Source organism: Acomys russatus, chromosome 16, assembly GCF_903995435.1.
Source record: "Acomys russatus chromosome 16, mAcoRus1.1, whole genome shotgun sequence".
Taxonomy (NCBI): Eukaryota; Metazoa; Chordata; class Mammalia; order Rodentia; family Muridae; genus Acomys; species Acomys russatus.
This window is the reverse complement of record NC_067152.1, coordinates 22,227,986-22,250,418: the sequence shown is the minus strand read 5'-3', so window position 1 is coordinate 22,250,418 and position 22,433 is coordinate 22,227,986. Positions and strand designations below refer to the sequence as shown.

General features: G+C 51.6%; 2 protein-coding genes across 2 annotated transcripts; one reads left to right on the top strand and one right to left on the bottom strand.

Annotated features, from left to right (window-relative positions):
* Positions 1-6,603: 6,603 nt before the first annotated feature.
* Positions 6,604-7,789, bottom strand: Gngt2 (G protein subunit gamma transducin 2). The gene is made up of 2 exons (XM_051158373.1): positions 7,632-7,789; positions 6,604-6,888 (listed from the first exon to the last, which is right to left on the bottom strand). The coding sequence occupies exons 1-2, from the start codon at positions 7,713-7,715 to the stop codon at positions 6,763-6,765; spliced, it is 210 nt and encodes a 69-aa protein (XP_051014330.1). The 5' UTR covers positions 7,716-7,789; the 3' UTR covers positions 6,604-6,762.
* A 3,078-nt stretch (positions 7,790-10,867) lies between these two features.
* Positions 10,868-21,365, top strand: Abi3 (ABI family member 3). The gene is made up of 8 exons (XM_051158375.1): positions 10,868-11,327; positions 16,815-16,982; positions 18,005-18,181; positions 19,477-19,562; positions 19,772-19,870; positions 20,077-20,237; positions 20,556-20,681; positions 21,042-21,365. The coding sequence occupies exons 1-8, from the start codon at positions 11,211-11,213 to the stop codon at positions 21,203-21,205; spliced, it is 1,098 nt and encodes a 365-aa protein (XP_051014332.1). The 5' UTR covers positions 10,868-11,210; the 3' UTR covers positions 21,206-21,365.
* The last annotated feature ends 1,068 nt before the right edge of the window (positions 21,366-22,433 follow it).

Below are 22,433 nucleotides of genomic sequence, written 5' to 3'. Positions count from 1 at the left end.
TTCTACCAGACATACACACAGTACATATAGGTAAAAATTAAGAAAACTGTGTCTTAAAAAAATTAAGAATAAAAAAAATTGTATAATAATGCCCTCTGTGGAGGGCATAATGTGTGCATGTGATTGCGGACACGGGTGGGTAAAGGAGGAGTGTTTGTAAGAGGTCAGAGGACAACTTTCAGGAGTCAGTTCTCTCCTTCCAATGTGAATTCTTGGGGTTGAATTCACAATGATCTGCCTGCCTCTGCCTCCTTGAGTGCTGGGAGTAAAGGCGTGCGCCATCATGCCAGCCTCCATCAACCACTTTTACCTGCTGAGTCATCTCATCTTAATGCATCTGGATGGAAAGATTACAATCAAACTCCCAGTCTTGACCCCTAGAAGGCCATGGCAGGAGGGCAGTGAGTTAAAGGCCAGTTTAAATATTTAACAAGTTGCCGGCCAACCTGGGATAAGTACTGAAATCCTGTCTTAAAGCCAAAAAAAAAAAAGATGGGCACGGTGGCTACACCCCTTTAATTCCAGCACTTGGGAGGCAGAGGCAGGTGGATCTCTGAGTTCCCACTAGCCTGGTCTACAGAGCAAGCTCCAACACAGCCAGAGCCACACAGAGAAACCTTATCTAGAAAACAAAAACAAACAAGAAGGGCTTTAAGAGAGGAGAAATCCCTTCAGAGTGAACTGGAGGAACCGGAAAGCCTTGGGCGTGAGAGGAGCTCCCAGGAAGCTGTGGAGCCTTGAGTGGTTAGCCTGAGGCAAAGGGTCTTTAACTAAGGAAGTGGAAGAGTGAGGGAACAAAGCCATTACCTGTGAATGCTTGAGAGCTTTACTGTCCTGGAGAATTACAGAAGTTAGGAATTAGCATACCCCAGGGACATGCAAGCCTGTAATCTCAACCCTTGAGGAGCTGAGCGAGATCAGCAGTTCAGAAGGTCGAGGCCACTCTCTGCTGCTCAGTGCGTCAGAGGCTGTCCCCTGGATAGAGTACACCCTGTCTCAAAAAGAAAACAAGGATTTGAAACGTGAGAAACGAATTAGTACAACATTGCTTAAACAGGGCTTGGAGGGGTTTTAAGTCCCACTGCCTCCTCAGACCAGAGTCCTCTGAGTTGCAATCACCTGGTCTCTGCTGAGCAGCTCTGCTTCTCTGACCCAACAGCTCGCAGGCCGCTTCACTGCCCTTCCTCCTCAGGCTGGTCTGAACTGCTGGGGTTCCTCCCGTCTCTATTTCTGGCCTTCTTTCAGACATACACAGAAGATCAGCTACCACCTGCCAATGATTTGGAGTAGGGCACAGAAGGTGAGAGGAAAAGCTGAGGGGAATCTCTGGAAAAGTGCCTGTCGTGTGTGTGTGTGTGTGTGTGTGTGTGTGTGTGTGTGTGTGTGTGTGGTGTCTCTACCTGTGGCCTCACCATTGACCCATCATCCAAAGACCACGATGATAGATAGAGTTGAAGGAAGTATCCTTGGTACTTTTTCTTTTTCTTTTTCGAGACAGGGTTTCTCTGTGTAGCCTTGGCTGTCCTGGACTCACTTTGCAGACCAGGCTGGCCTCGAACTCACAGTGATCCGCCTGCCTCTGCTTTCCGAGTGCTGGGATTACAGGCGTGCGCCACCACGCCCTGCTACTTTTCATGATGTCTATCTTTTCTCCTATTCCTTGCCTCCGCTTTGTGCCTTCCTACTGCATCTCCTAACCACATCTGAGAGGCTGCCTGCTCTAGTCTGCTCCCCCTTTCCCCGGAAACTGCTGTTCTCGGGGTGCTCTGGAAGTCCTTTCCATGTTCTGGATTCCTGGGAAGCTGTTAAGGTTCTGATCAGGCCGGGTGGTGGTAGTGCACTTGGGAGGCAGAGGCAGGTGGATCGCTGTGAGTTCGAGGCCAGCCTGGTCTACAAAGTGAGTCCAGGATGACCAAGACTACACAGAGAAACCCTGTCTCGAAAACCAAAACAAACCAAACCAAACCAAACCAAAAACCCAGAGAAATCCCAACAAAATTTGGAGTTTAGTTGATAACATTGTACCCATGCTAGTTTCTTATTTTTTGTTTATTTATTTTTTTTATTTTTTGGTTTTTTCGAGACCAGGTCTCTCTATGTAGCCTTGGCTGTCCTGGACTCGCTTTGTAGACCAGACTGGCCTTGAACTCACAGTGATCCACTTGCCTCTGCCTCCCGAGTGTTGGGATTAAAGGCCTGGGCCAAGCCGGGCGTGGTGGCCCTCGCCTTTAATCCCAGCACTCGGGAGGCAGAGGCAGGTGGATCGCTGTGAGTTCGAGGCCAGCCTGGTCTACAAAGTGAGTCCAGGATGACCAAGACTACACAGAGAAACCCTGTCTCGAAAAACCAAAACAAAACAAAACAAAAAGGCCTGCAACGCCACCACCCGCCTTTGTTTGTTTATTTATTGGTGTACGCACCCATGTGCACACGTCACTATCGCAGGGCCTCTCTGTGGATGTCCGAGCAAAACTCTCAAGGGTTTATTCTCTTCTTCTGCCTTGTGGTGACCCAGCTCAGGTTGTCAAGCTTGACAGCAGACATCTTTCCTCTCTAAAGTATTGCTGCAGACCCCTACTTTTTGTCATTTAGGACAGTGTCTCACTGTGCAGCCCTGGCTGGCCTGAAGCTCGCATTGTAGGACATGCTGCTGACCTCATGCTTGTGGGTAACCCTCCTGCCTCTTTTTCCCACATGCTGGCATTACAGGCTTGTGCGACCATGCCCACTTCTCGATTTCTTCATTTTAATAAATGTCACGACCACATAAGAAGTTACCACTGGGTATGTGTAGAGGGGAATTCTGTTACTTTGCAATTTTGCAATTTTTCTGTAAATCTAAAAATATCTCAAAGCCACCAAGGAAGGTGGGGACTGGGAGGAGTGGAAACAGAGGAAACTGCTGCCAGTCTGGATTGAGAACAAAGAAATAACTACATCAGTCAATCAGGCAAACAACAGCAACAATAAATAAATAAAAATAAAACCACCAAAGGAAAAATAATTAAAAGCCTTGGAGCTGATGGTGGCAGGATTTGATGGCACCGTTTGTGATCAGAATCTGAGAGCAATGGCTTTGGTGGCACGCTGGGCTGACTTGGGAAAGACTGAGTGGAGTGTCCCAGCTTTGCTGGGTGACACCACTCTGCCCAGGCTAGGGGCCATGGCCATTGGACAAACAACCTGGCCCCCTGCACCTTTAATCCTAGCACTCGGGAGGCAGAGGCAGGTGGATCACTGTGAGTTTGAGACCAGCCAGGTCTACAAAGTGAGTCCGGGACAGCCAAGGCTACACAAAAAAACCCTGCCTGGGGGGGGGGGAAATATATATATATATATATATATATATATATAGATAGATAGATAGAGAGAGAGAGAGAGAGAGAGACCAGGATAGCCATAACTACAAGAGAAACCTTGTCTCAACCCCCACCACCCTACCCCTGCCAAAGGATCATTGCTAGGCATGGTGGACCTTTAATCCCAACACTGAAGAGGCAAAGGTAGATCTCTGAGTTCAAGGCCAGCTTGGTCTACATAGGTCACCTAGAACAGCTAAATCTACATGAAAAGATCCTGGAGGGCAGGAAAGGAGAGAAGGAAGGAGAGAAAGAGAGACAGAGAGAGAGATCCCCTGGAGCTGGAGTTACAGGCGGTTATGAGCTACTTGATGTAGGTACTGCAATCTGAACTTCAGTCCTCAGGAAGGATAGTACCAGCTCTGTTTGTTTTTGGAGACATGGTCTCTCTGTGTAGTCCTGGCTGTCCTGGAGCTCACTTTGTACACCAGGCTGGCCTCAAACTCACAGTAATCCTTCTACCTCTGCTTCCTGAGTGCTGGGATTAACGGCTGCACCACAGTGCTTGGCAGTAGTGGCATTTACTTGCTGATGTTTGGTCTTGACTGTTAGCTTGGAGAGATTTAGAATCACCTTGGAGACACAACTTCAGGTGTTTCTGGCAGAGAGTCTCCAGAAAGGATTAACTGGGGTTCGGGGGTAGTGGTACGCTCTCAAAGCAATTAACACCTTCCTTTTAATTTTTTTTGAGACAGGGTTTCTCTGTGTAGCCCTGGCTGTCCTGGACTTGCTTTGTAGACCAGGCTGGCCTCGAACTCACATCAATCCGCTTGCCTCTGCCTCCCAAGTGCTGGGATTAAAGGCGTGCACCACCGCGCCAGGCTAATTAACACCTTCTAAATGGTGGCCCAGGTAAAAAGATGTCTAAAGAAAAAGTGACAGCTGCCTGAGCTTCTTCCTTCGGACAGTGTCATCCGTCGCTGGCTTACAGGCGGCTCTCCACAGCGCTTCCAAGTCTTCCAACAGTGAGGCATCTGGCTTTGTGGACCGGGTACCTGCAAAGTTCTGAGCCTTTCTGACATACAGATAGACACCGCTGGAAAGCCCAGCCCTGATTCTTGTCAGCCCCTGTAGCAGAAAACCCCCTTGTATTGAAGACACACGCTCCACTGGCTTACTTCCTCTAGCGCACTCTGAGTAACACAGCTGTCATCCGTGCTCTCCTTCCCAGCGGTCAGACGCCAAGAAACTCTTCAAACCACGCACCCCCCCCCCCCACCGCGGCTACTGCTGTTCTTCTCACCTCGGCCCGCCCCCCCCCCCCGTCTTATTCCCCTCCCCCTCCCGGAGAACCATCACTTCCTAGTTTCCTCTCCAACCCCTTTCTGCTTCCAGTCTTGCCAAGAACACATTTCCACTAGGGGTGGTGATTCATGCCTGTCGTTTGGAGCTGGGGACGTGGAGGCAGAAAGGTGGCTGTGAGTACAAGGTGAACTCGGAGTGCTTGCTGCATGAGATTCTATCACAAATTAGCAAAACCAAAAACCAAAACAAACCAAATCAAACCAAAACAAAGAACAGAAAACAAAACCAACCAAGCAAAACAAAACCCCAGGAAGTTTCCTTCTAACATGAGGAAGACAGGAAGATGGACAGCTCTACCAGCAGATAGAGCTGTATTGCTCAGCCAGAAGACCGTCTGGCCATCGTAAGGGCCTGGGACTCCTCTTGACATTCAGTTCCAACCTGACGGCTCTTCCATTTAAAATATAGTTCTTGGGGGCTGGAGAGATGGTGCAGCAGCTAAAAAGCGCCGGCTGTTCTTGAAGAGGGACTCAGTTTGGTTCCCAGGACCAACATTGGTGGCTCACAACTGTCTGTAACTCCAAATCTATGGGATCCGATGCCCTCTTCTGATCTCGATCTGCAGAAAACAGGTGTTCATGTGGTACACATGCATACATGCAAGCAAACTTCTTCTTTTTTTTTTTTTTTTTTGCAAGCAAACTTCTTATTTACATGAAACAAATAAGTCTAAAATAAATAAATAAAGCAAAATATTAAAGTACAGTTTGAGCGGGGTATGGCGGTGCACACCTTTAGTCCCAGCACTCAGGAGGCAGAAGCTAGTAGCTAGATCTCTGTGAGTTTGAGGCCTGCTTGGTCTAAATAGCAAGTTCCAGACCATCTAGTGCTACAAAGAGAGGCCCTGTCTGAAAAGAAAACAAAATAACAGCCGGGCGGGGGTGGCGCACACCTTTAATCCCAGCACTTGGGAGACTGAGGCCCGGCAGATTGATGTGAGTTCAAGGCCAGCCTGGTCTACACAGAGAAACTCTGTCTCAAAAAACAAACAAGTTCAACAAGGAAGAACCAGCTAGCCTTCCTTATACTTCTAGCTGTACTGCCTAGCACGTCGTAATAGACATTCAATACATTAAATAAACCATATACCGTGTAATCATAACCCTACAAACAACCCTCCAAAACACACTTTCAAGCTAATGCTGGTTTTTATTTTGTTTTCTTTTTCTTTCTTTCTTTTTTTTTTTAAGATTCATTTATTTATTATGTACACATTGCTCTGCTTGTACACCTGCAGGTCAGAAGAGGGCACCAGGTCTCATTATAGATGGTTGTGAGCCACCATGTGGTTTCCGGGAACTGAACTCAGGACCTCTGGAAGAGCAGACAGTGCTCTTAACTGCTGAGCCATCTCTCTGGCCCTTGTTTTCTTTCTTAATTTTGTTTCATTTCCCTGAGAGGGTCTTAGATAGCCTGGGCTGGTCTCCAACTTCTTATGTAGTGCGCACGGCCCTGAATGTCTAATCTTCCTGCCTCTAGCTCTCTAGTGCTGGTACTTTAGACAGGGGCTACCATACCCAGCTCATGTGGTGCTGGAGATGGATTCTGGGTCTCCTGCATGCCAGGCAAGTGCTCTACCAACTGAGCTCCCACCCCCATGCTGTAATCCAAGTAACTAGCAAGAGGTTATGAGGAGAGGACATGGGGCCCGGAGCCCTTTTCCCAGCCTCTAGCTCAAACTACATTGACGTAGAAGGGAGAAGAAAAGATACGGTATGGGATGGCATTCTAGGAGAAGTGAGGGCCTCAGGGCATTGCAGGCTCTTCCTGACCTGCCACACACACGTGTACCTACCTGCTCAGCTTTAGAACTCTGGTTCTTCCTGGCCACACCCCCCATGAAAGCTCCTATTGGTCAACACTTCCTCACTGTACCACCCACCCCTTGCCCTATCATAGGCAGAGGCGGGCAGGCAGAGGACAGGGTGGGAAGCAGGATTGACAAGCGACTCAGTGTGTGGTTGGTTGGTTGGTTGGTTTTTCAGCATCTTTACTCATTTTATGTGTAAGAGGGGGTAACCATTGGCCCCTGGGTATCCCAGCACACTTGGGCCTGGCTGAGGAGGGACAGAAAAGGGGCAAAAGGTGCTCTGGGCCATCAGCTTATCACACAAGCGCCTTTCTCTTTGAAGGGGTTTTTGTCTTCTGGGATGCCTTTGAGAAGGGGGTCCGTCCCTGCTTGGGCCTCGACGTAATCCTTGATCTCCTTTCCTGTCTTGGAAATCTGTAGGATGACAAAAACATCCTGGTCACAACTCTCCTTTGTTTTTCAGAATCCACGTCTTGGCAATCTTAAGAAGACAAGCAGGAGCTGGGTGGTGGTGGCGCACGCCTTTAATCCCAGCACTCAGGAGGCAGAGGCAGGCGGATCACTGTGAGTTCCAGGCCAGCCTGGTCTACAAAGCGAGTCCAGGACAGCCAAGGCTACACAGAGAAACCCTATCTCGAAAAACAAAACAAAAGACAAGTGGAGTAGAGATGAGGTCAAAGAGGAAGAAAACAGAAGAAAGAGGAAGGCAGGAAGGTGGGTTCTTCAACTGAACACTCAAAACACTTGATGGGCTGCATGGCCAGGCCAGCCTGGAGCCAGGGCTGGACACACTGGGCTCCCTCCCGACAGTTCTCAGTCTCTCCCCCGTACCCAGGAACACAAAGAGGATACCAGCTATCTCCTATACCCGACCCCAGCCCTGTGATACAGCCTGTGCCTAGTGTCTCTTCTCAGTTTTGAAGAGAAAGATAGAGAACCAGCTGGGCGGTGGTGGCACACGCCTTTTTAATCCCAGCACTCGGGAGGCAGAGGCAGGTGGATCTCTGTGAGTTCGAGGCCAGCCTGGTCTACAGAATGAGTCTAGGACAGTCAAGGCTGCTACACAGAGAGACCCTGTCTCGAAAAACCAAAAAAAAAAAAAAAAAAGGAAAAAACAAAAATGACGTGGAGAACCAGGAGGAGTGATAGAGGCTCACCGGATCACGTGGGTTCTTCACTTCCTTCTTCAGCTGTTCTACTTCCATCCTCAGCAGCTCCTTTTCACTGAGATCCTGGGCCATCCCGTCCTCGAGGGAGACCTGGGCCCTGACAGGATCCCACAGCCATCAGCACCTCCATGGCCCGATCCCAAGCAAGGTCGCTCACAGATCAACAACCCCTCCCTGTTATCCCTCCACCCCTTGCTCTATATCATGAACAAAGGTTTAGAAGGACTAGAAGTGACCAGTCAGATAGGGGTGGCACAACCTTTGCCCTTGGCAAAGAACCTCTCTAAGGAGGAAACAGAGAAGGAAGGGAAAATGGAGTTTAAGTGTGGGAAAGTTGGGACAAAAAGTGACTGCTCCAGCTGGGGACGGTGGCTCACGCCTGTAATCCCAGCACTCAAAGGAAGCAGACACAGGGGGAATCTCTGTCAGATTGAGGCCAGCCTAGCCTACAAAGTGAGTCCAAAACAGCCAAGGCTACACAGAGAAACCCTGTCTCAAAAAAACAAAACAAAACAAAAAAAATCAAACAAACAAAAAAAAGAGTGATTGCGCTGGGGCATGGTGGTGCACACCTTTAGTCCTCTCACTCAGGAGACAGGCAGGCAGATCGCTGTGAGTTCAAGGCCAGCCTGGTCTACAAAGTGAGTCCAGGACAGCCAAGGCTACACAGAGAAGCCCTGTCTCAAAACATACAAACAAACAAACAAAAGTGATTCCTCCACATAAAGACTTGGGGATGTTTTGGCTCCAGGTTCTGACAGGGGACAGTATACCCACTGTTAAGGGTTTTGGAGGCAGTTAGAGTCCAGCTGTGACACTCCCACCCCCACTCCCCCGCCCCAGCTCTGCTGTTTTGTCCTTGTGTGGCCTGAGAAGAGCTTCCTTGAGTCTTAGCTGCACCCTCAGCAAATGAATACAATAATAGTAGCATTGCTTTTATTTTTGAGACAGTGTCTCACGTAGCCCAGGCTGGCCTCAAACTCTCTATTGTAGCTGAGGATGACTCTGACCTCCCGATCCTTCTGCCTCCACCTCCTGAGCAGTGGAATTACAGGCATGCACCACAATGCCTACTTTGTGTGCTACTGGGGATGGAACCCGGAGCTTCAGGGATGCTAGGGAAAAGAAGCATTCTATCAACTGATCTACATCCCTAATCCCACTATTATTGTGAGAACTTAATAATAATAATAATAATAATAATAATAATAATGATGCATGGGGTTGCCGGAGAGATGGCTCAGCGTTTTAGAGCACGTATTGCACTTGCAGAGGCTGAGGACTCAATTCCCAGCACCCACCTGGTGGCTCACAACCATCCATCCATAATCCCAGTTCAGGGGACCCAATACCCTCTTCTTACCCGCTGAGAACCAGGCATGGATGTGGTACAGTGCATCCATGCAGGCAGAACGTTCATACATGTGAAATAAAGAAGGAAACACCGTCATACTGCCTGACACATAACAACCAGCGTGCATTTCTTCCTTCTTATTACTATTTCTGACAATAATAGTCTTACCAAGCTGGGCACCGTGGCGCACGCCTTTAGTTTCAGCACTCGGGAGGCAGAGGCAGGTGGATCTCTGTGAGTTCAAGGCCAGCCTGGTCTACAAAGCAAATCTTGGACAGCCAGGGCTGTAACACAGAGAAACCCTGTCTTGAAAAAGCAAAAATAAATAACTAAATAAAACATTATTATTACTATCATTACTGCCATCAAAACTCCAGGGCAACAGGAGAGCCAGTTTGGTGCTTAAACTTGGTAATACTAAGACTAGATCCCAGCCCAGTGTCCCAGCCCTTCCTTACCTGTTAGCTCTCTCTCCAAAGTACCAGTCCAAGAGCCAGATGCGATGGTGCTTGAACCTCCTAGTGCCTCATGAGCTGAAAATCTTCAGATAAAGCAGATGGTCAGCAAAGCCAAATCTCAGGCTCCTAAGCTGATCATGAGCTCAGGGTTGTAAGTCCTGATCCAAGCTGAGCCCCCACGCCCTTCACTCCTCTGTAGCAGACACTAACGTTCCACCCGCAAAATAAAAAACAGGCTACCTCCTACCCTTTCCCCCTCCCACCCCTCACCCCCCGCCTCACAGATTCCCTCTAGCCCACATGCAGCCCTTGCTTGTCTTTCTCCATTACAGAGCCTGCTCCTCCCCAGATGGCATGTCCCGAGCTAGCTCCTAGCTTTCCTCACCCTGAAGCCCTGTTCTTTCCATGGGAAGGTGTGGCGGGGGGGGGGGGGGGGAGAGAATGGGGTGAGGGTGGAAGAGATGGGGTGGCGGTTCCATAATTTCACCTTCCTCAGGCTCACACTCCTCATTCACGCCATAAAAACATACCCTCCGTTCCAATGCTCAACGGTTAGTGTCCAGTGGCCACTGCATTGCCTCCCCGCCCTCCCTGGCGTGTAGAACTCCATTATTTTCGGTTCCCAGTACCTGCCCACAACCTGTTCTTTCCCTTTGCCTCTCCCAGGACCACCTGACACCACGATGACGTTTAGCAGAGCCAAGCTCCTGCTCTGGCTGACATTTGTCCAATGGCAGGGGACATTCTTGAGGAAACGTTAAGGAACCAATGTGGTCAGTGAGGTTCCTCGTCTGCCAGGGGGAGGGGGAGGGGAGGGGCTCTGGGAGGCCATCCCTGGCCCAGGATTAAGTCTTAATCATCACATCTGGGAGCTCCATGAATTCACAGTCAGGACAAACCATAAGGCGTAAGGCCCGTTCAGTACTCAGTCCACCGTGCTGCCTCAAGCCCACCACATACGCTTCTGGAATCGCCTTTCCTCACATCCGAGGCCTCCCTGTTGCTCATCTGGGTCCCTATAATACTTATTTGGTCAGTTTCATTTTCCCCTACCTCCAGCAGGCACAAAAATACTGGTCACAGGACTTCCTACCTGACCCTTCACGGGCTTGCCCCACAGGTCTTCAGGATCCCTACTGGTGTCTTCCTGGTGTCTAACCCTGATTTTTCTTTGCTGCTGCTTGGGCTGGTTTCCATTGTAGCTGTACTGCCAGCCCCGCCCTGCCCCCCGCCCCCCATTAGTATGACTTATCTCTATATCCTACCCACCCTCCACTCCCCCATCCCATAGTGACTCATCCCCAAGCTTCCCAAGGAAGCCCCCACCCTCTGCCTTTTCCTCCCTTCTTCCATGAGTGGAAAATCCACCCCCATAGCAGGCCAGCCCCTTCCTCCAGTCTCTACTACCCCATCCCCCCATGGACTAGCTTCCTCTCCAGGACCAGGGAGCAATCACAGATGCCCCGACCTTGGCTTCCTTTGCTCGGGAGAGATTGAAAGGCCGAGCGCCCAAAACAGGCCCCTGGCTTCCCCCTTCTCCTGAGCAGGGACAGAGAGACACAGGCCCAGGACCCAGAGTCTGACTTCCTCTTGTCCCCAAATGAGCATGCCTACCCTTTGCGGGCAGGTTTGGGTCTCTCACGCAGAGGAAACCAAAAGCCGTGAGAGGGAGGGAAGGCAGAGCGGCCAATCAGGGACAGGGTGAGGCTCAAAACCCTGCAGGCTCCCCCAGGGAACCCCACCGAGGCCTGAACCATGGCTGAGCTACAGCAGCTGCAGGATTTTGATATCCCCACGGGCCGGGAGGCTCTGCGAGGCAACCACGGCGCCCTGCTGCGGGTGGCCAACTACTGCGAGGATAACTACTTGCAGGTAAGCGGAGAGCCTGCGCGTATCCAAGATACTCCTCCTCGAGAGGACGTGCAGCCTAGTCCCCTTTACACGGCCACCTGACGGGTACCTGTCCTCGCCTTGGCTGAGCAATCTTCAGGCTTCAGCATCGGTCCCACGTTTCCGAGCGCCACAGCGCTTGTTCTCTCTGCCACAGCCTCAGAGGTAGATGATATGAGTATCTTACCGTATGTATCATCAGTTCTCCTATCTTGCCCCCACCCCCACCCCCCACCCCGCGGCTCAAAGACGCTTTCCTCTCACAGGTGCTGGTACCATCTTTGGACTGACTCTAAGGGAGTCAGGAAACTTCCTGCAGCATGGGGGAAAGGCGTTTGTTCCTTCATGTTTGAAGGAGAACAGTGGAGAGTCAGAGCAGATCCCGATGTGTGCTGCAGAGGCAAGGGCACTTACAGCCTGCCTGCTGGGAAGTAGTGATGATGAGAGAGGCACTGTAGAGCAGCTTCTTTTTGTCTGGTTTTTGTTTTGTTGGTTTTTTTTTTTTGTTTGTTTGTTTGTTTTGTTTTGTTTGCTTTCTTTTTCAAGATGAGACAGGGTTTCCCTGCGTAGCCCTGGCTGTCCTGGAACTCAGTCTGTAGAGCAGGCTGGCTTCCAACTCTCAGAGATCTGCCTACCTCTGCCTCCGGAGTGCTAGGATTAAAGGCGTGCGCCATCACCGCCCAGCTTGGTAGAGCGGTATTTGGGGCTTTTGAGATAGGGTCTTACTGTATGGCCCAGGATGCCGTTGAGTTCACTGTAGCTCAGACTTCTAGCTTTCCTGTCTCAGCCTCCCATCGGTTACTGGGGTCACAGGCTCCCACCACCTCACCTGCCTGTTGTTTGTGTTAGGAAATTTTGTTTCGGTTTTAATATTTTTTATTTAATTTTAATTTATGTGCGTTGGTGTGAGGGTGCGTTAACGTGAGGGTGTCAGATGTTGGAGTTACAGACAGTTGTGAGCTGCCATGTGGGTGCTGGGAATTGAACCTGGGTGCTTTGGAAGAGCAGGCAGTGCTCTTAACCACTGAGCCATCTCTCCAGCCCCCTTGTTTTGGTTTCTTAAGGCTTTGGGAGGGGAGCGGGGCTGTCTGGGAAGCGTACTTCTGCTGGGCTAAGCCCCCTCCACCCTGGATCTGCTGGGCTAAGCCCCCTCCACCCTGGACTAGTCTTGCCGATCCAGCTCTTGTTTCTTAACTGATTCCTGGGGAGGCAAGAGGGGCAGAGGACTGCAAGGCTACCCACCTGCTCCTTTTGTCAATCTTCGAGGCCACCTTGTGAGACAAAGACTTTATAATTCCTGTCTTACGAATGTGAAAACAGCAGCTCCCGAGATGGAGGGCTGGAGGGCGGGAAGGTGACTTGTCCAGGGTCCCCCAGATTCCCTCACTTCTCACCTGAGCCCGTTCCTCTCTCTCCTTCTGCCTGTCTGATGCACTACATGGCTTGGGACAGTTTAGCTACACTCTTTGTCCTTGGTTTCCTCTGCTCTATCAAGAGTGACAGGCCAAGCCTGCGACCTCTTACCCCTAGCCAGAGGGGCCTCCTCCTATGGTGAGAGGACTAGGGAGACTAGGGGAGCAAATACCTATGGGAAATGGCAGACCTGAACGAGGCCATGATGACCAACGTCTCCCTGTGCCCTCCCACGGCCTCTTTTTTGTGCCTACCGGAGTCCTGAGAGGTGAGCACCAACCATTCACACAGCACAATGAGGAAGCTGAGGTCTGCGAAGAGTTAAACTGTATTTCCAGAGGCTTCCAGGAGAGCCACTGAGACAGAACTGCAGGTCAGACTTCTAGCTGGTTGTGGTGGTCCATACCTGTGATCCCAGCACTTGGGAGGCTGTGCCAGGGGGGAATCACTGAAAGTTCAAGACTTGCCTTATAGTCTACACAGTAAGTCCAGGCCAGTCAGGACTGCATAGCAAGACACTACTTCTAATGGACCCAAACAGCAAACCAGAAGCCCAAACAAAAAAGCAGCCAGAATTCTGACTCCAGATCCCATCCCCTAAGCCTTCAGGCCACAGTGCTGCCTTGAGTGTCATTCTGGTGTGTGTGTGTGTGTGTGTATGTGTGTGTGTATGTGTGTGTGTAACCAGCCTGTATACTTAGATGACCTGGCACGTGGCATATAAACCAGCTCTGCCCTGCTAGCACTTAGGCAGGAATGGAAGCAACCCTTTCCTTTCCACACCCCAAAGTCCTTCTGGTGTGCCCAGTGCACCTCATGTGTACAGTTGGTGTGCACACAGGAACTGAAGCCACAAGGTTGAGTCCCCTGGTTGGCCACTTATCGCCTTAGGACGCTCTGGTGAGTTTCCTGATGAGCTTCCTTCCTTTCCCTCTTTCTTCTCTTCCAGTCATTGTGACTCTGCAGCCCGGGCTAGCCTTGAATTTATGACCTATCTGCCTCAGGCCCCAAATGGTAACACAGGCCTGTAATTCTAGTCCTCTGGAACGTTCCTCCTCTTAGACTAACTTCCATTAATTGGAATCTCGTGTTAAAGCATTTGCCCAGGGCCCACCATCCTCTTTGTTTGTTTGGTTTTTTTTTTTTGAGACAGGGTTTCTCTGTGTAGCCTTGGCTGTCCTGGACTCACTTTGTAGACCAGGCTGGCCTCGAACTCACAGCAATCTGCCTGCCTCTGCTTCCCGAGTGCTGGGATTAAAGGCGTGTGCCACCACGCCCAGCTCCCACCATCCTTTCAGAAGGGCAGGATAAACGTAGCTGCGGTTGTTACTGCTGCCATTCCGGAAGGGTAAAGGGCACACACTGGTGATGAACCCTCATTCTTTCGAGGTGACAGCCTCAGGGCATCAGAAGCAGTGAGCCAGGTTGGAATCCCTGGATTCCTTCTTGTAGACCACTGGGTCCTAGACCATACAATCAACGACCACCCCTTCCTGTCTATAGAGGAAAAATTTGGGTCTTTAATAAGGTTTCTACCCCCATTCTTCACCCATTAACCAAGTGTCAGAAGCCCCGGAGGTAGTAGGCAGAGGCAGCCAGGTCAAGTGTAGTGTTCTCAGTCAGGGTTGACCAAGTGTGAAAACGGGGTCATTTGCATGACAGTCGGTTTAGATTGAAGGATCCCAGACCCTTGCTCCTCCACACCTGTCTTTGGGGTAAGATTAAAACTAGAAACATCTGGGTTAGAGGCATCCAGAGCTGGGGCCCAAGCAGACACTTTTGCTGTTTGGGTTGTAAAGTCCATGTGCTGGGCTGGAGAGGGGACTGTCCAGGAGCAGAGAAGGCTGGTTTTGTTTGTTTTGTTTTGTTTTGTTTTTCCGAGACAGGGTTTCTCTGTGTTGTCTTGGCTGTCCTGGACTCACTTTGTAGACCAGGCTGGCTTTGAACTCACAGCAATCCGCCTGCCTCCTGAGTGCTGGGATTAAAGCAAGGAGGCTGTTTTCTTACACTAAACAAAGCTCTAGAACAAGATCTGCTGTCCTTTGTAGTGTCTTTGCCTATTCAAGGCTTTGAGTTGGCATATGTTGATGAAATGTAAATTTTTATTTCGAATGCAGATGACATGTAAATAGGCACACAAAGGAACATCGTTTTCCTGCTGTCAGAACAGAAAAGTAAGGAAGGGAAGGACCATGGCACGAGTTTTCCAGAAGGTTCTAGTTCAGGCTATATGAGAGTACTCCAGACCTCACCGAGGGGCCTGATAGCTCTGGTGACACAGGTCTGATGGAGCACACAAAGTTTCAAGCCAGGAGGCCATAGGGTGTGCAGCCTTGCCTGTCAATACCCTACCTCTTCTAATTTCCTTAGACTCGCCTCTGCCCTCCCCCCCCACCCCAAGAAAGGGACGGGTTTCAGTGCTGCAGCCTCATTGGTGGGGAAGCAGGAGACCAAAAAGCTTTACCCAGCCCCCAAAGTCTGGTCTGGGACCAAAAGAGTCTTGTTTTGTCTTTAGCCACTCTCTGGTCACCCCCCTTTCCACTGACTGGCAGCGTGGCACTGCTCAGTGTCTGGCACACAGTAGGAAGCTGCCCAGCTAGTGTTGGGTTCCCCTTAGACCTGTCAATCAGCCAACAAATGCAAACGTATTTCATATCTTCGTGCTGGGGACTATGACAGCATAGGATACAGAACAGGATGGGCTAGCTCTCTGGTTTCATGGTGCTTATATTTGGACGGCAGGGGCGAAGGGGTGCATGGAAAGAAAGAAAAAAAAAAGAACAGGGCAAGTATGATATGTCAAAAAGATGAGCTGGGTAAATGCTTAGGGTCATGAGAAAAGTGGAGAGAAGCTGGAATCACCGAGTGAAAAGAACTCTAAGTACAAGCACCCAGGCCATGAGGTAGGGGCACTCTGTCTTGTTAGGGAGCAGAATGCCAGGAGCTGGAAGGTCCGGAGGGAAGCAGGAGGTGTGGAAAGTGGGGGTGTGGTATTTCTTTTTTTGGCTTTTTGAGACAGGGTCTCTCTGTGTAGCCTTGGCTGTCCTGGACCTGCTTTGTAGACCAGGCTGGCCTCAAACTCACAGCGATCCACCTGCTTCTGCCTCCCGAGTGCTGGGATTATAGGCGTGAGCCACGATGCCCGGCTTGGGGCCTGGTATTTCTAAAGCCACTGTGTATGGGCAGTGATGGTTCTGGCCTTTGATCCCAGCATTTGGGAGGCAGATCTCTGAGTCTGAGGACAGCCTGGTCCTACAGAGTGAGTTCCAGGACAGCCAGGGCAGAGAAATCTTGCCTTGAAAAACAAGTAATAATAATAATAATGAGGAGGAGGAGGAGGAGGAGGATGAAGCCAATTGTAATCCTAGCAAGTAGGAGATGGAGGCAGGAGGATCAGAAGTTCAAGGCCAGCCTTGGTTACATCAAGAGTCCGAGGCCTATACTACATGGAAGTGTGTTTCAGAATAGGAAAGGAGCTTGTCAGAAAGCTGTCAGAGGGAAGGAGAGATTGGAGTCCTTCTCTGAGTTCCCTCCTCCCTGAAGGTTGGGGCTGAGGAAGTAGAGGGACAACTGGGGGCTGGTAGACTTCTGGCCTCACTCTGAGGAGGGGACTTTGGTTTGCCGGTAAGAGCCTGATATTGGCTGGTTAGGTTTTGAATATAGGAATGTCTCCTGGAGCCAGCATCGACTACCCCCCCCCCCCACCGCCCTCTCTCCTTTCTACCCTTCACCAGTCAGGCTGCAAAGAGACTTTTGGCTGAGGAAGGCAACAGGGTCCTTTCATTTCAGCCCTCCCCTCAACTACTGGAGGAGCACACTCCTCCCTCACCCTCCGCGGCCAGTTTTTTTTCTCCGGCCGGCCTCTGACTTGCGCTGTCCTTGCATGTTCCCTCTTACTACAACGCATCCTCCCGGAAGCTACCTCAAGCATCCGAGGACTGCAGCTTTCTCCAAGTTCAGCTCCCGCCTTCCTTAGATTCTCTTGTGGTTCCACCCGACTCTGCCAAGGAAGCTGTGGAATGTGCTGGCCTCAGGCCAAGGCTGTGTGTATTTCAGGCCACAGACAAGCGAAAGGCTCTAGAGGAGACCATGGCTTTTACTACCCAGGCCCTGGCCAGTGTGGCCTACCAAGTGGGTAACCTGGCTGGACATACTCTTCGAATGCTGGACCTACAGGGTGCTGCTCTGAGACAGGTGGAAGCCAAGATCAGCACGCTGGGCCAGGTAAGGGTGTAGGAGGACATTAATAGTCTTAGCAACAACAACAAAAAGCCCCTTAATTTTCTCCATGTCCACATGGCCAACTTGACTACACAATGTTGGCACTTTCAGAACTTTGGAGACTCCTATCACGGCTGTCTTAGTGGGGTGTCCTTGCCACCCCATTAGGCATGCAGTTCCTGAAAGCAGACCTTTTTCTTTCTTTCTTTCTTTCTTTCTTTCTTTCTTTCTTTCTTTCTTTCTTTCTTTCTTTCTGCCTCTGAACACTATTCTGGATGTCTAAAAGCTCTGTCTGCCAATCACAGTACCTGCAGAGAGCAGGAGAGACTAAAAGGCCAGCCTCTTTGCACTGACATATAGGCAATGATTAATAAATGTCCTCCACTCAGGCTGGGCAAGCCTATCTTCAGCCCCAGAGAAGTCCCTGCCCTTGGCTCATATGTACCCTCCGCCTTCTTTCCTGGATCCTTGACCCCACGAGGCAGAGGAACTAGGGAGTTACACTTTTGGTTTGACCATATGTCCCCAAGGGGTCAGGGTATATGGGGTTTGTCTTCCTCTTCCTCCTGAAAACCCAAGGCCCCACCCCTCAAGGCCTGAGGGAGCATCCCAAGAGGAAGCTAACTCACATATTTGTCCCCTACAGGGGAGAGCTGATTTATAATTCTCTGCCACCTCCACTTTATGCCCTTCAGCTCCAGCGCTGTGCCCTGTCCTTCAATCCCTTCCCAGCATCCCCAGGGACGTTGGTTTTCTGGTTCCTGCACAGCTAATAATAGTCCCCATTCTCTCCTACCAGGAAGTCGCTCCAAAGTGGCTTCATCCTTTCCAGCCACTCTTCTCCCAATGGGGACCAAACTCGACCTTTTCTTGATTTCCTTGCCTCCCGTGGTCTAGAACTCGTTATACAGACCCTGTCGGCCTTGAACCCACAGAGCTCTAGCTACCAGCCTCTGTCTCCTGATGGTGGTGTTGTGCAGGCTGTTGTTTCCCACGGTGGCCTCCCAACCCTGTCTGTCGTGCAGATGGTGAACATGCATATGGAAAAGGTGGCCAGAAGGGAGATCGGCACTTTGGCCACTGTCATGCGGCTGCCCCCTAGCCAGAAGGTCATCGCTCCTGAGAGCCTGCCTCCCCTCACTCCCTACTACAGAAAACCCCTCAACTTCGCCTGCTTGGATGACATTGGCCATGGAGTCAAGGTAAGAGAGGTCCTGCTCTTCCACTGCCTACCCTGCCTCCCCCCCGCAACCCATGTATCCCCCCTCCTGTCTTCCTTCTGTCCAAGCTCACAACCCTTTCCTTCCTCTCTCACACTTCCATGGCTTAATCCCCTCTCTCCCCCAAGGTCCTTCCTTACCTGCCTTCTACTTTTTACTCAGACACCCGTGAGCTGTCCCTGCCCCCACTCCAACCCATGGCTACTGGGTGTGGGTGTGAAAGGGAAGAGAGGCGGGGAGGGAGGGGGTCAATGCATGCTTGAGAACCACTTTTCAGCCACACGAGAACTGCAACTTCCTCTGTCTGGGGGTTTGAGGTCACGGCTCTAAGAAGTCACTCCAGAATGCTGGTGGTAGGGGCAGGAGTCAGCAAACGAAAGCAGACGTGGTGGGGTGGGGTGGGGGTAGGGGGGAAGCATCTCTCATTTTACCAGTGCTGTTTCATATCAGATTAGATTAGCAGGATTAGCAGGATATTATGCCTGCCCCCAGAAGGGAAAATAACTCTTTCCTTTGGTTCCCAGATCCCTGTAAGTTGTTTTTTCCCACCCAACTTTCTATTGGTTTTTCTTTTGATGGCAGCTGTGTACAAAGCACAGGCCTTCTATAAGCTCCACCGCCTGAGTGATGTGCCCAGCCTCCAACTTGTCCTTTATGCTTCAGTTCCCCTTTGTCTTGTCTCTAGTGAGGGAGGGTGACAGAGAACATGAGTCCTAGGTGCTCATCCTGGGGGAAGTCCCAACGTTACCCAGGTGTCTCTTGCACTGGGAGTTGCACCCCATCCTCTCCTGAATGTCTTGGGTTCTGTCATCCCTTTGATTGAATTTGGGGGTGTGTCACTTCCACAGGTTTATGTGACATTTCCGTGTGACTTGTCTCCTCAGCTCATGCTAGAGTGGAGGTCTAATCAGAGTTAAGGACCACCAAGCTGCCAGGCCCCCCGGGGATTTGCAATAGTGTGGGGGAGCAAAGGCCATCTCAGTCACTGTGGCTGTGCAGAGGAAGTGGCCCTCAGACGCGTCTGTGCTGCGGGTTCCTTTCTGTGGGGTCGCTGGGGGGGGGGGTTCTGCTGCAGACTTAAGACTCTGTGGCTCAGGAAATGACACCCGGGGTGGTGGTAGGACAGGAGGAGGGCTGGGAAGTGGAAGTAGGAACTTGCTGAATCTGCCTAGCCCTCCCAGTTCTGGTCCTCCCCTCCCCCAGTTCCTCTCAGGGATGAGGGTGAGATGCTTGCTCCAGATGTCAACCCTACCCCTCCCCCCCGCCCCTCCCTTCAGGACTTGAGCACGCAGCTGTCGAGGACCGGGACCCTATCTCGCAAGAGCATCAAGGCGCCTGCTACACCTGCTTCCGCCACGCTGGGGTGAGGCCTCAAGGCCATTGCAACCAGCCCCTCGAGGTTCTTAACTGCTTCCCCCACCTACCCGCCACCCCTCACCCGCAGCGCCTGGCACCTTGATGTACCTGCGCCTGGCGTCCAGCTTCTCCTTCGGAGAGTCGCCCTTCTTCAAACCTTGAGCCCTGCTCAGCAGAGGCCCCTCCCTCCTCACGCTGTCTTACTTCACCCCTCAGGAGACCACCCCGGATCCCTGAGCCGGTGCAGCTCCCGGCAGTGCCGGACGGCGGCAAGCTCTCCGCGGCTTCCTCTGCCTCTTCCTTGGCCTCGGCAGGGTGAGCGCTTGAGTCTAGTGAGTGGGTGGGTAGGTAGTAGGTGGGTTTTGAGAGGAGGCTTCCTGCCAGACTTCTGGGGTTGAGAAAACTAAGGACTACAGGGTGTGGAAAATAAATTGAGACCAGAGTTTGGATTGAAGGGGCGGGGCCCTTGGGAGGACGCTGAGTTAGAAGGCGCCCTCATCTACATGTGCTCTGGTCTTTAGCAGTGCAGAAGGCGCCAGTGGGGTCCCCCAGCCCAAGGGACAGGTAGCACCTGCGACCCCGCCTCCTCCACCTGTAGTACCTGCAACCCCGCCTCCTCCACCAATCTCTGCTGAGGTCTTCTTGCCTCCCCCTCCGCTGGAGGTGTCCCAGCCTCCTCCGGGTAAGAAGTGCCCCATCCTCTTAATACCCACCTTGAAGTTCTCATCCATCCTTCTGTGCTCTACCCATGGAAGCAGTAAACCAAGACTCTTTTATACTAGCCCCGTGTACCAAGCTTCTCACTTAAAGGTAACTTTGGCAGGAACTTTATGGTCTTAAGCCACCTGCCTAAAGGTTGCCCAGGAGGGTCTGCCAACCCTCTCTGTATGCTGAGTCCATCCAAGCTCCAGCAGTGGGCTGGAGGCATCGTAGTTGATGATGCAAGGGGTGGCCCATGCCACACACATCCCCATGTACCTTTTTTTGTCTTCCTTTCCAGAAGCAGAGTTGCCCCTGCCCCCTCCTCCAGCCCTAGAGGAGGATGAACTGGGGCTGCTGCCTCCTCCTCCGCCAGGTTTTGGACCAGATGAGCCCAGCTGGGTCCCTGATGCCTACTTGGAGAAAGGTACCTTATTCTTGGGACTGAGTGTGGTCCCAGAATCTATTGGCATTCTGGGCTCTGTTGCCTGACCTCCACTCCCCATCCCAGAGGCATTCGAGAGCTAGCGCGCTCTCTCTCCTCTCTCCTCTCTCTCTCCCCCCAAAGTACAACTCTACTGGGTTTCTCTTTCCCTTTCATTTCTGAAGCCTAGGAAAAGAGCAGCTGGACTAATATTACTGAATATTACCTGAGCTGGGGAGAAATGCAAAAGTTCCAAAGCCCTTTCCCATTTCCCCTAGAGCTCAGCATTGTAGCTCCTCTATCCTTGGGGGAAGGGGGCACGACAGAGGGCACACCTCACGAGATTCTCTTCTTGCCCTGCAGTGGTGACATTGTACCCATACACCCGGCAGAAGGACAATGAGCTTTCCTTCTCTGAAGGCACCGTCATCTGTGTCACTCGCCGCTACTCAGATGGCTGGTGTGAGGGTGTCAGCTCAGAGGGCACTGGGTTCTTCCCAGGGAACTATGTGGAGCCCAGCTGCTGACAGCCCAGACCTGTACTCCCCAACACCAAGCCAGCACTGCCTCGGCGGGCCTCGTGAGCCCCCAAGAAGCCAGCTTCCACAGTCAAAGCTGGACTGCCTGTCTACCTCTTGGGTTTTTGCGAACTGGATTCAGTCCCTACTCCACACAGCAGAGGAAAAGGGGGATGCTTAGAGAGGGGCTGGCTGGTACTCGGGAGGATAAAAATAATAAACCCAAAACTAGCAGACAAGTTCAAGCCCCTTGCACAGAGGACCCCCTACCTCATGCAGAGCACACTGACAGCTTTGAATCAAACTCTGTTGTCCTGGTAGTTGCCCCACAGAGCCAGCGGCCCAGAAAGGACGGATGGAGAGCGAACGAGGTCATTAATAGAGCCCTGCTGACTGTCACAGAAGGACCTCACCATCTCTTTCCTGGTGCCATTAGACCTCTGACATCACAGGCAGCCATTCCCTGCATCTTTCGCCTTTTGCTTGCTGCGTCCAGTCTGGGCTCATCAGGCTTCCCCCTACTTCAATGTGGGCTCCCCGACAGCAAAGAGCACCTCTCTCACACCCCTCCCACTGTGGCGCAAGAGAATGAGTCACTTTGTCCCCCCTACACCTCCTTTATAGGTCTGAAACACCAGGGGAGGGGGGGAGGGGCTTGGGCTTCCCTGGCTCTGCCTAAAAACATGGCTTTCTGTTCCGTAAGGGCGGAGGGGGATGCGGAGGACGACTTTGGTGAAGTCCCTGGCCTCTTGCTTCGGTAGATGAGGCTGGAGTGAGAGGGTCTGTCACACTCTCCGAGGTCTTTGGTTGTTTCTACCTCGTTCCACCAGCAGGAGGTGGTTGTTCCTTCTGGCTTTTTCTTCCTTTTAGAGGTGTCTGGCGTAGCCAAGTGGGGAAGGCGGGAGGAAACAAGGCGTAGCCAGCGTAGCGGTAGTGTAGGGTTGTGGCGGCTGATGCAAGATCAGGGATACCTCGAGCTGTCTTCTGAGAGAGCATCATAGGTCTGCGCGAGGAATTCGGTGCTGGCATGCGGATTGGGGGGAATCCTGAGTCCGTTCGGAAGACTAGGTAGGGAAGGTTACGCAGTCGGAGCAGCAGCTAAAGTAGTGGGGGTTACTCTTTCTCCTAACTGCCAGGAGCCCCTTCCTCTCAGCTCCAGGGACACTGCCTGCCTTCTAAGGGGTGTTCACCACTTCCTTGGCGGGAGGCAGCCAAGCTGTGTTAACTGCATAGATAG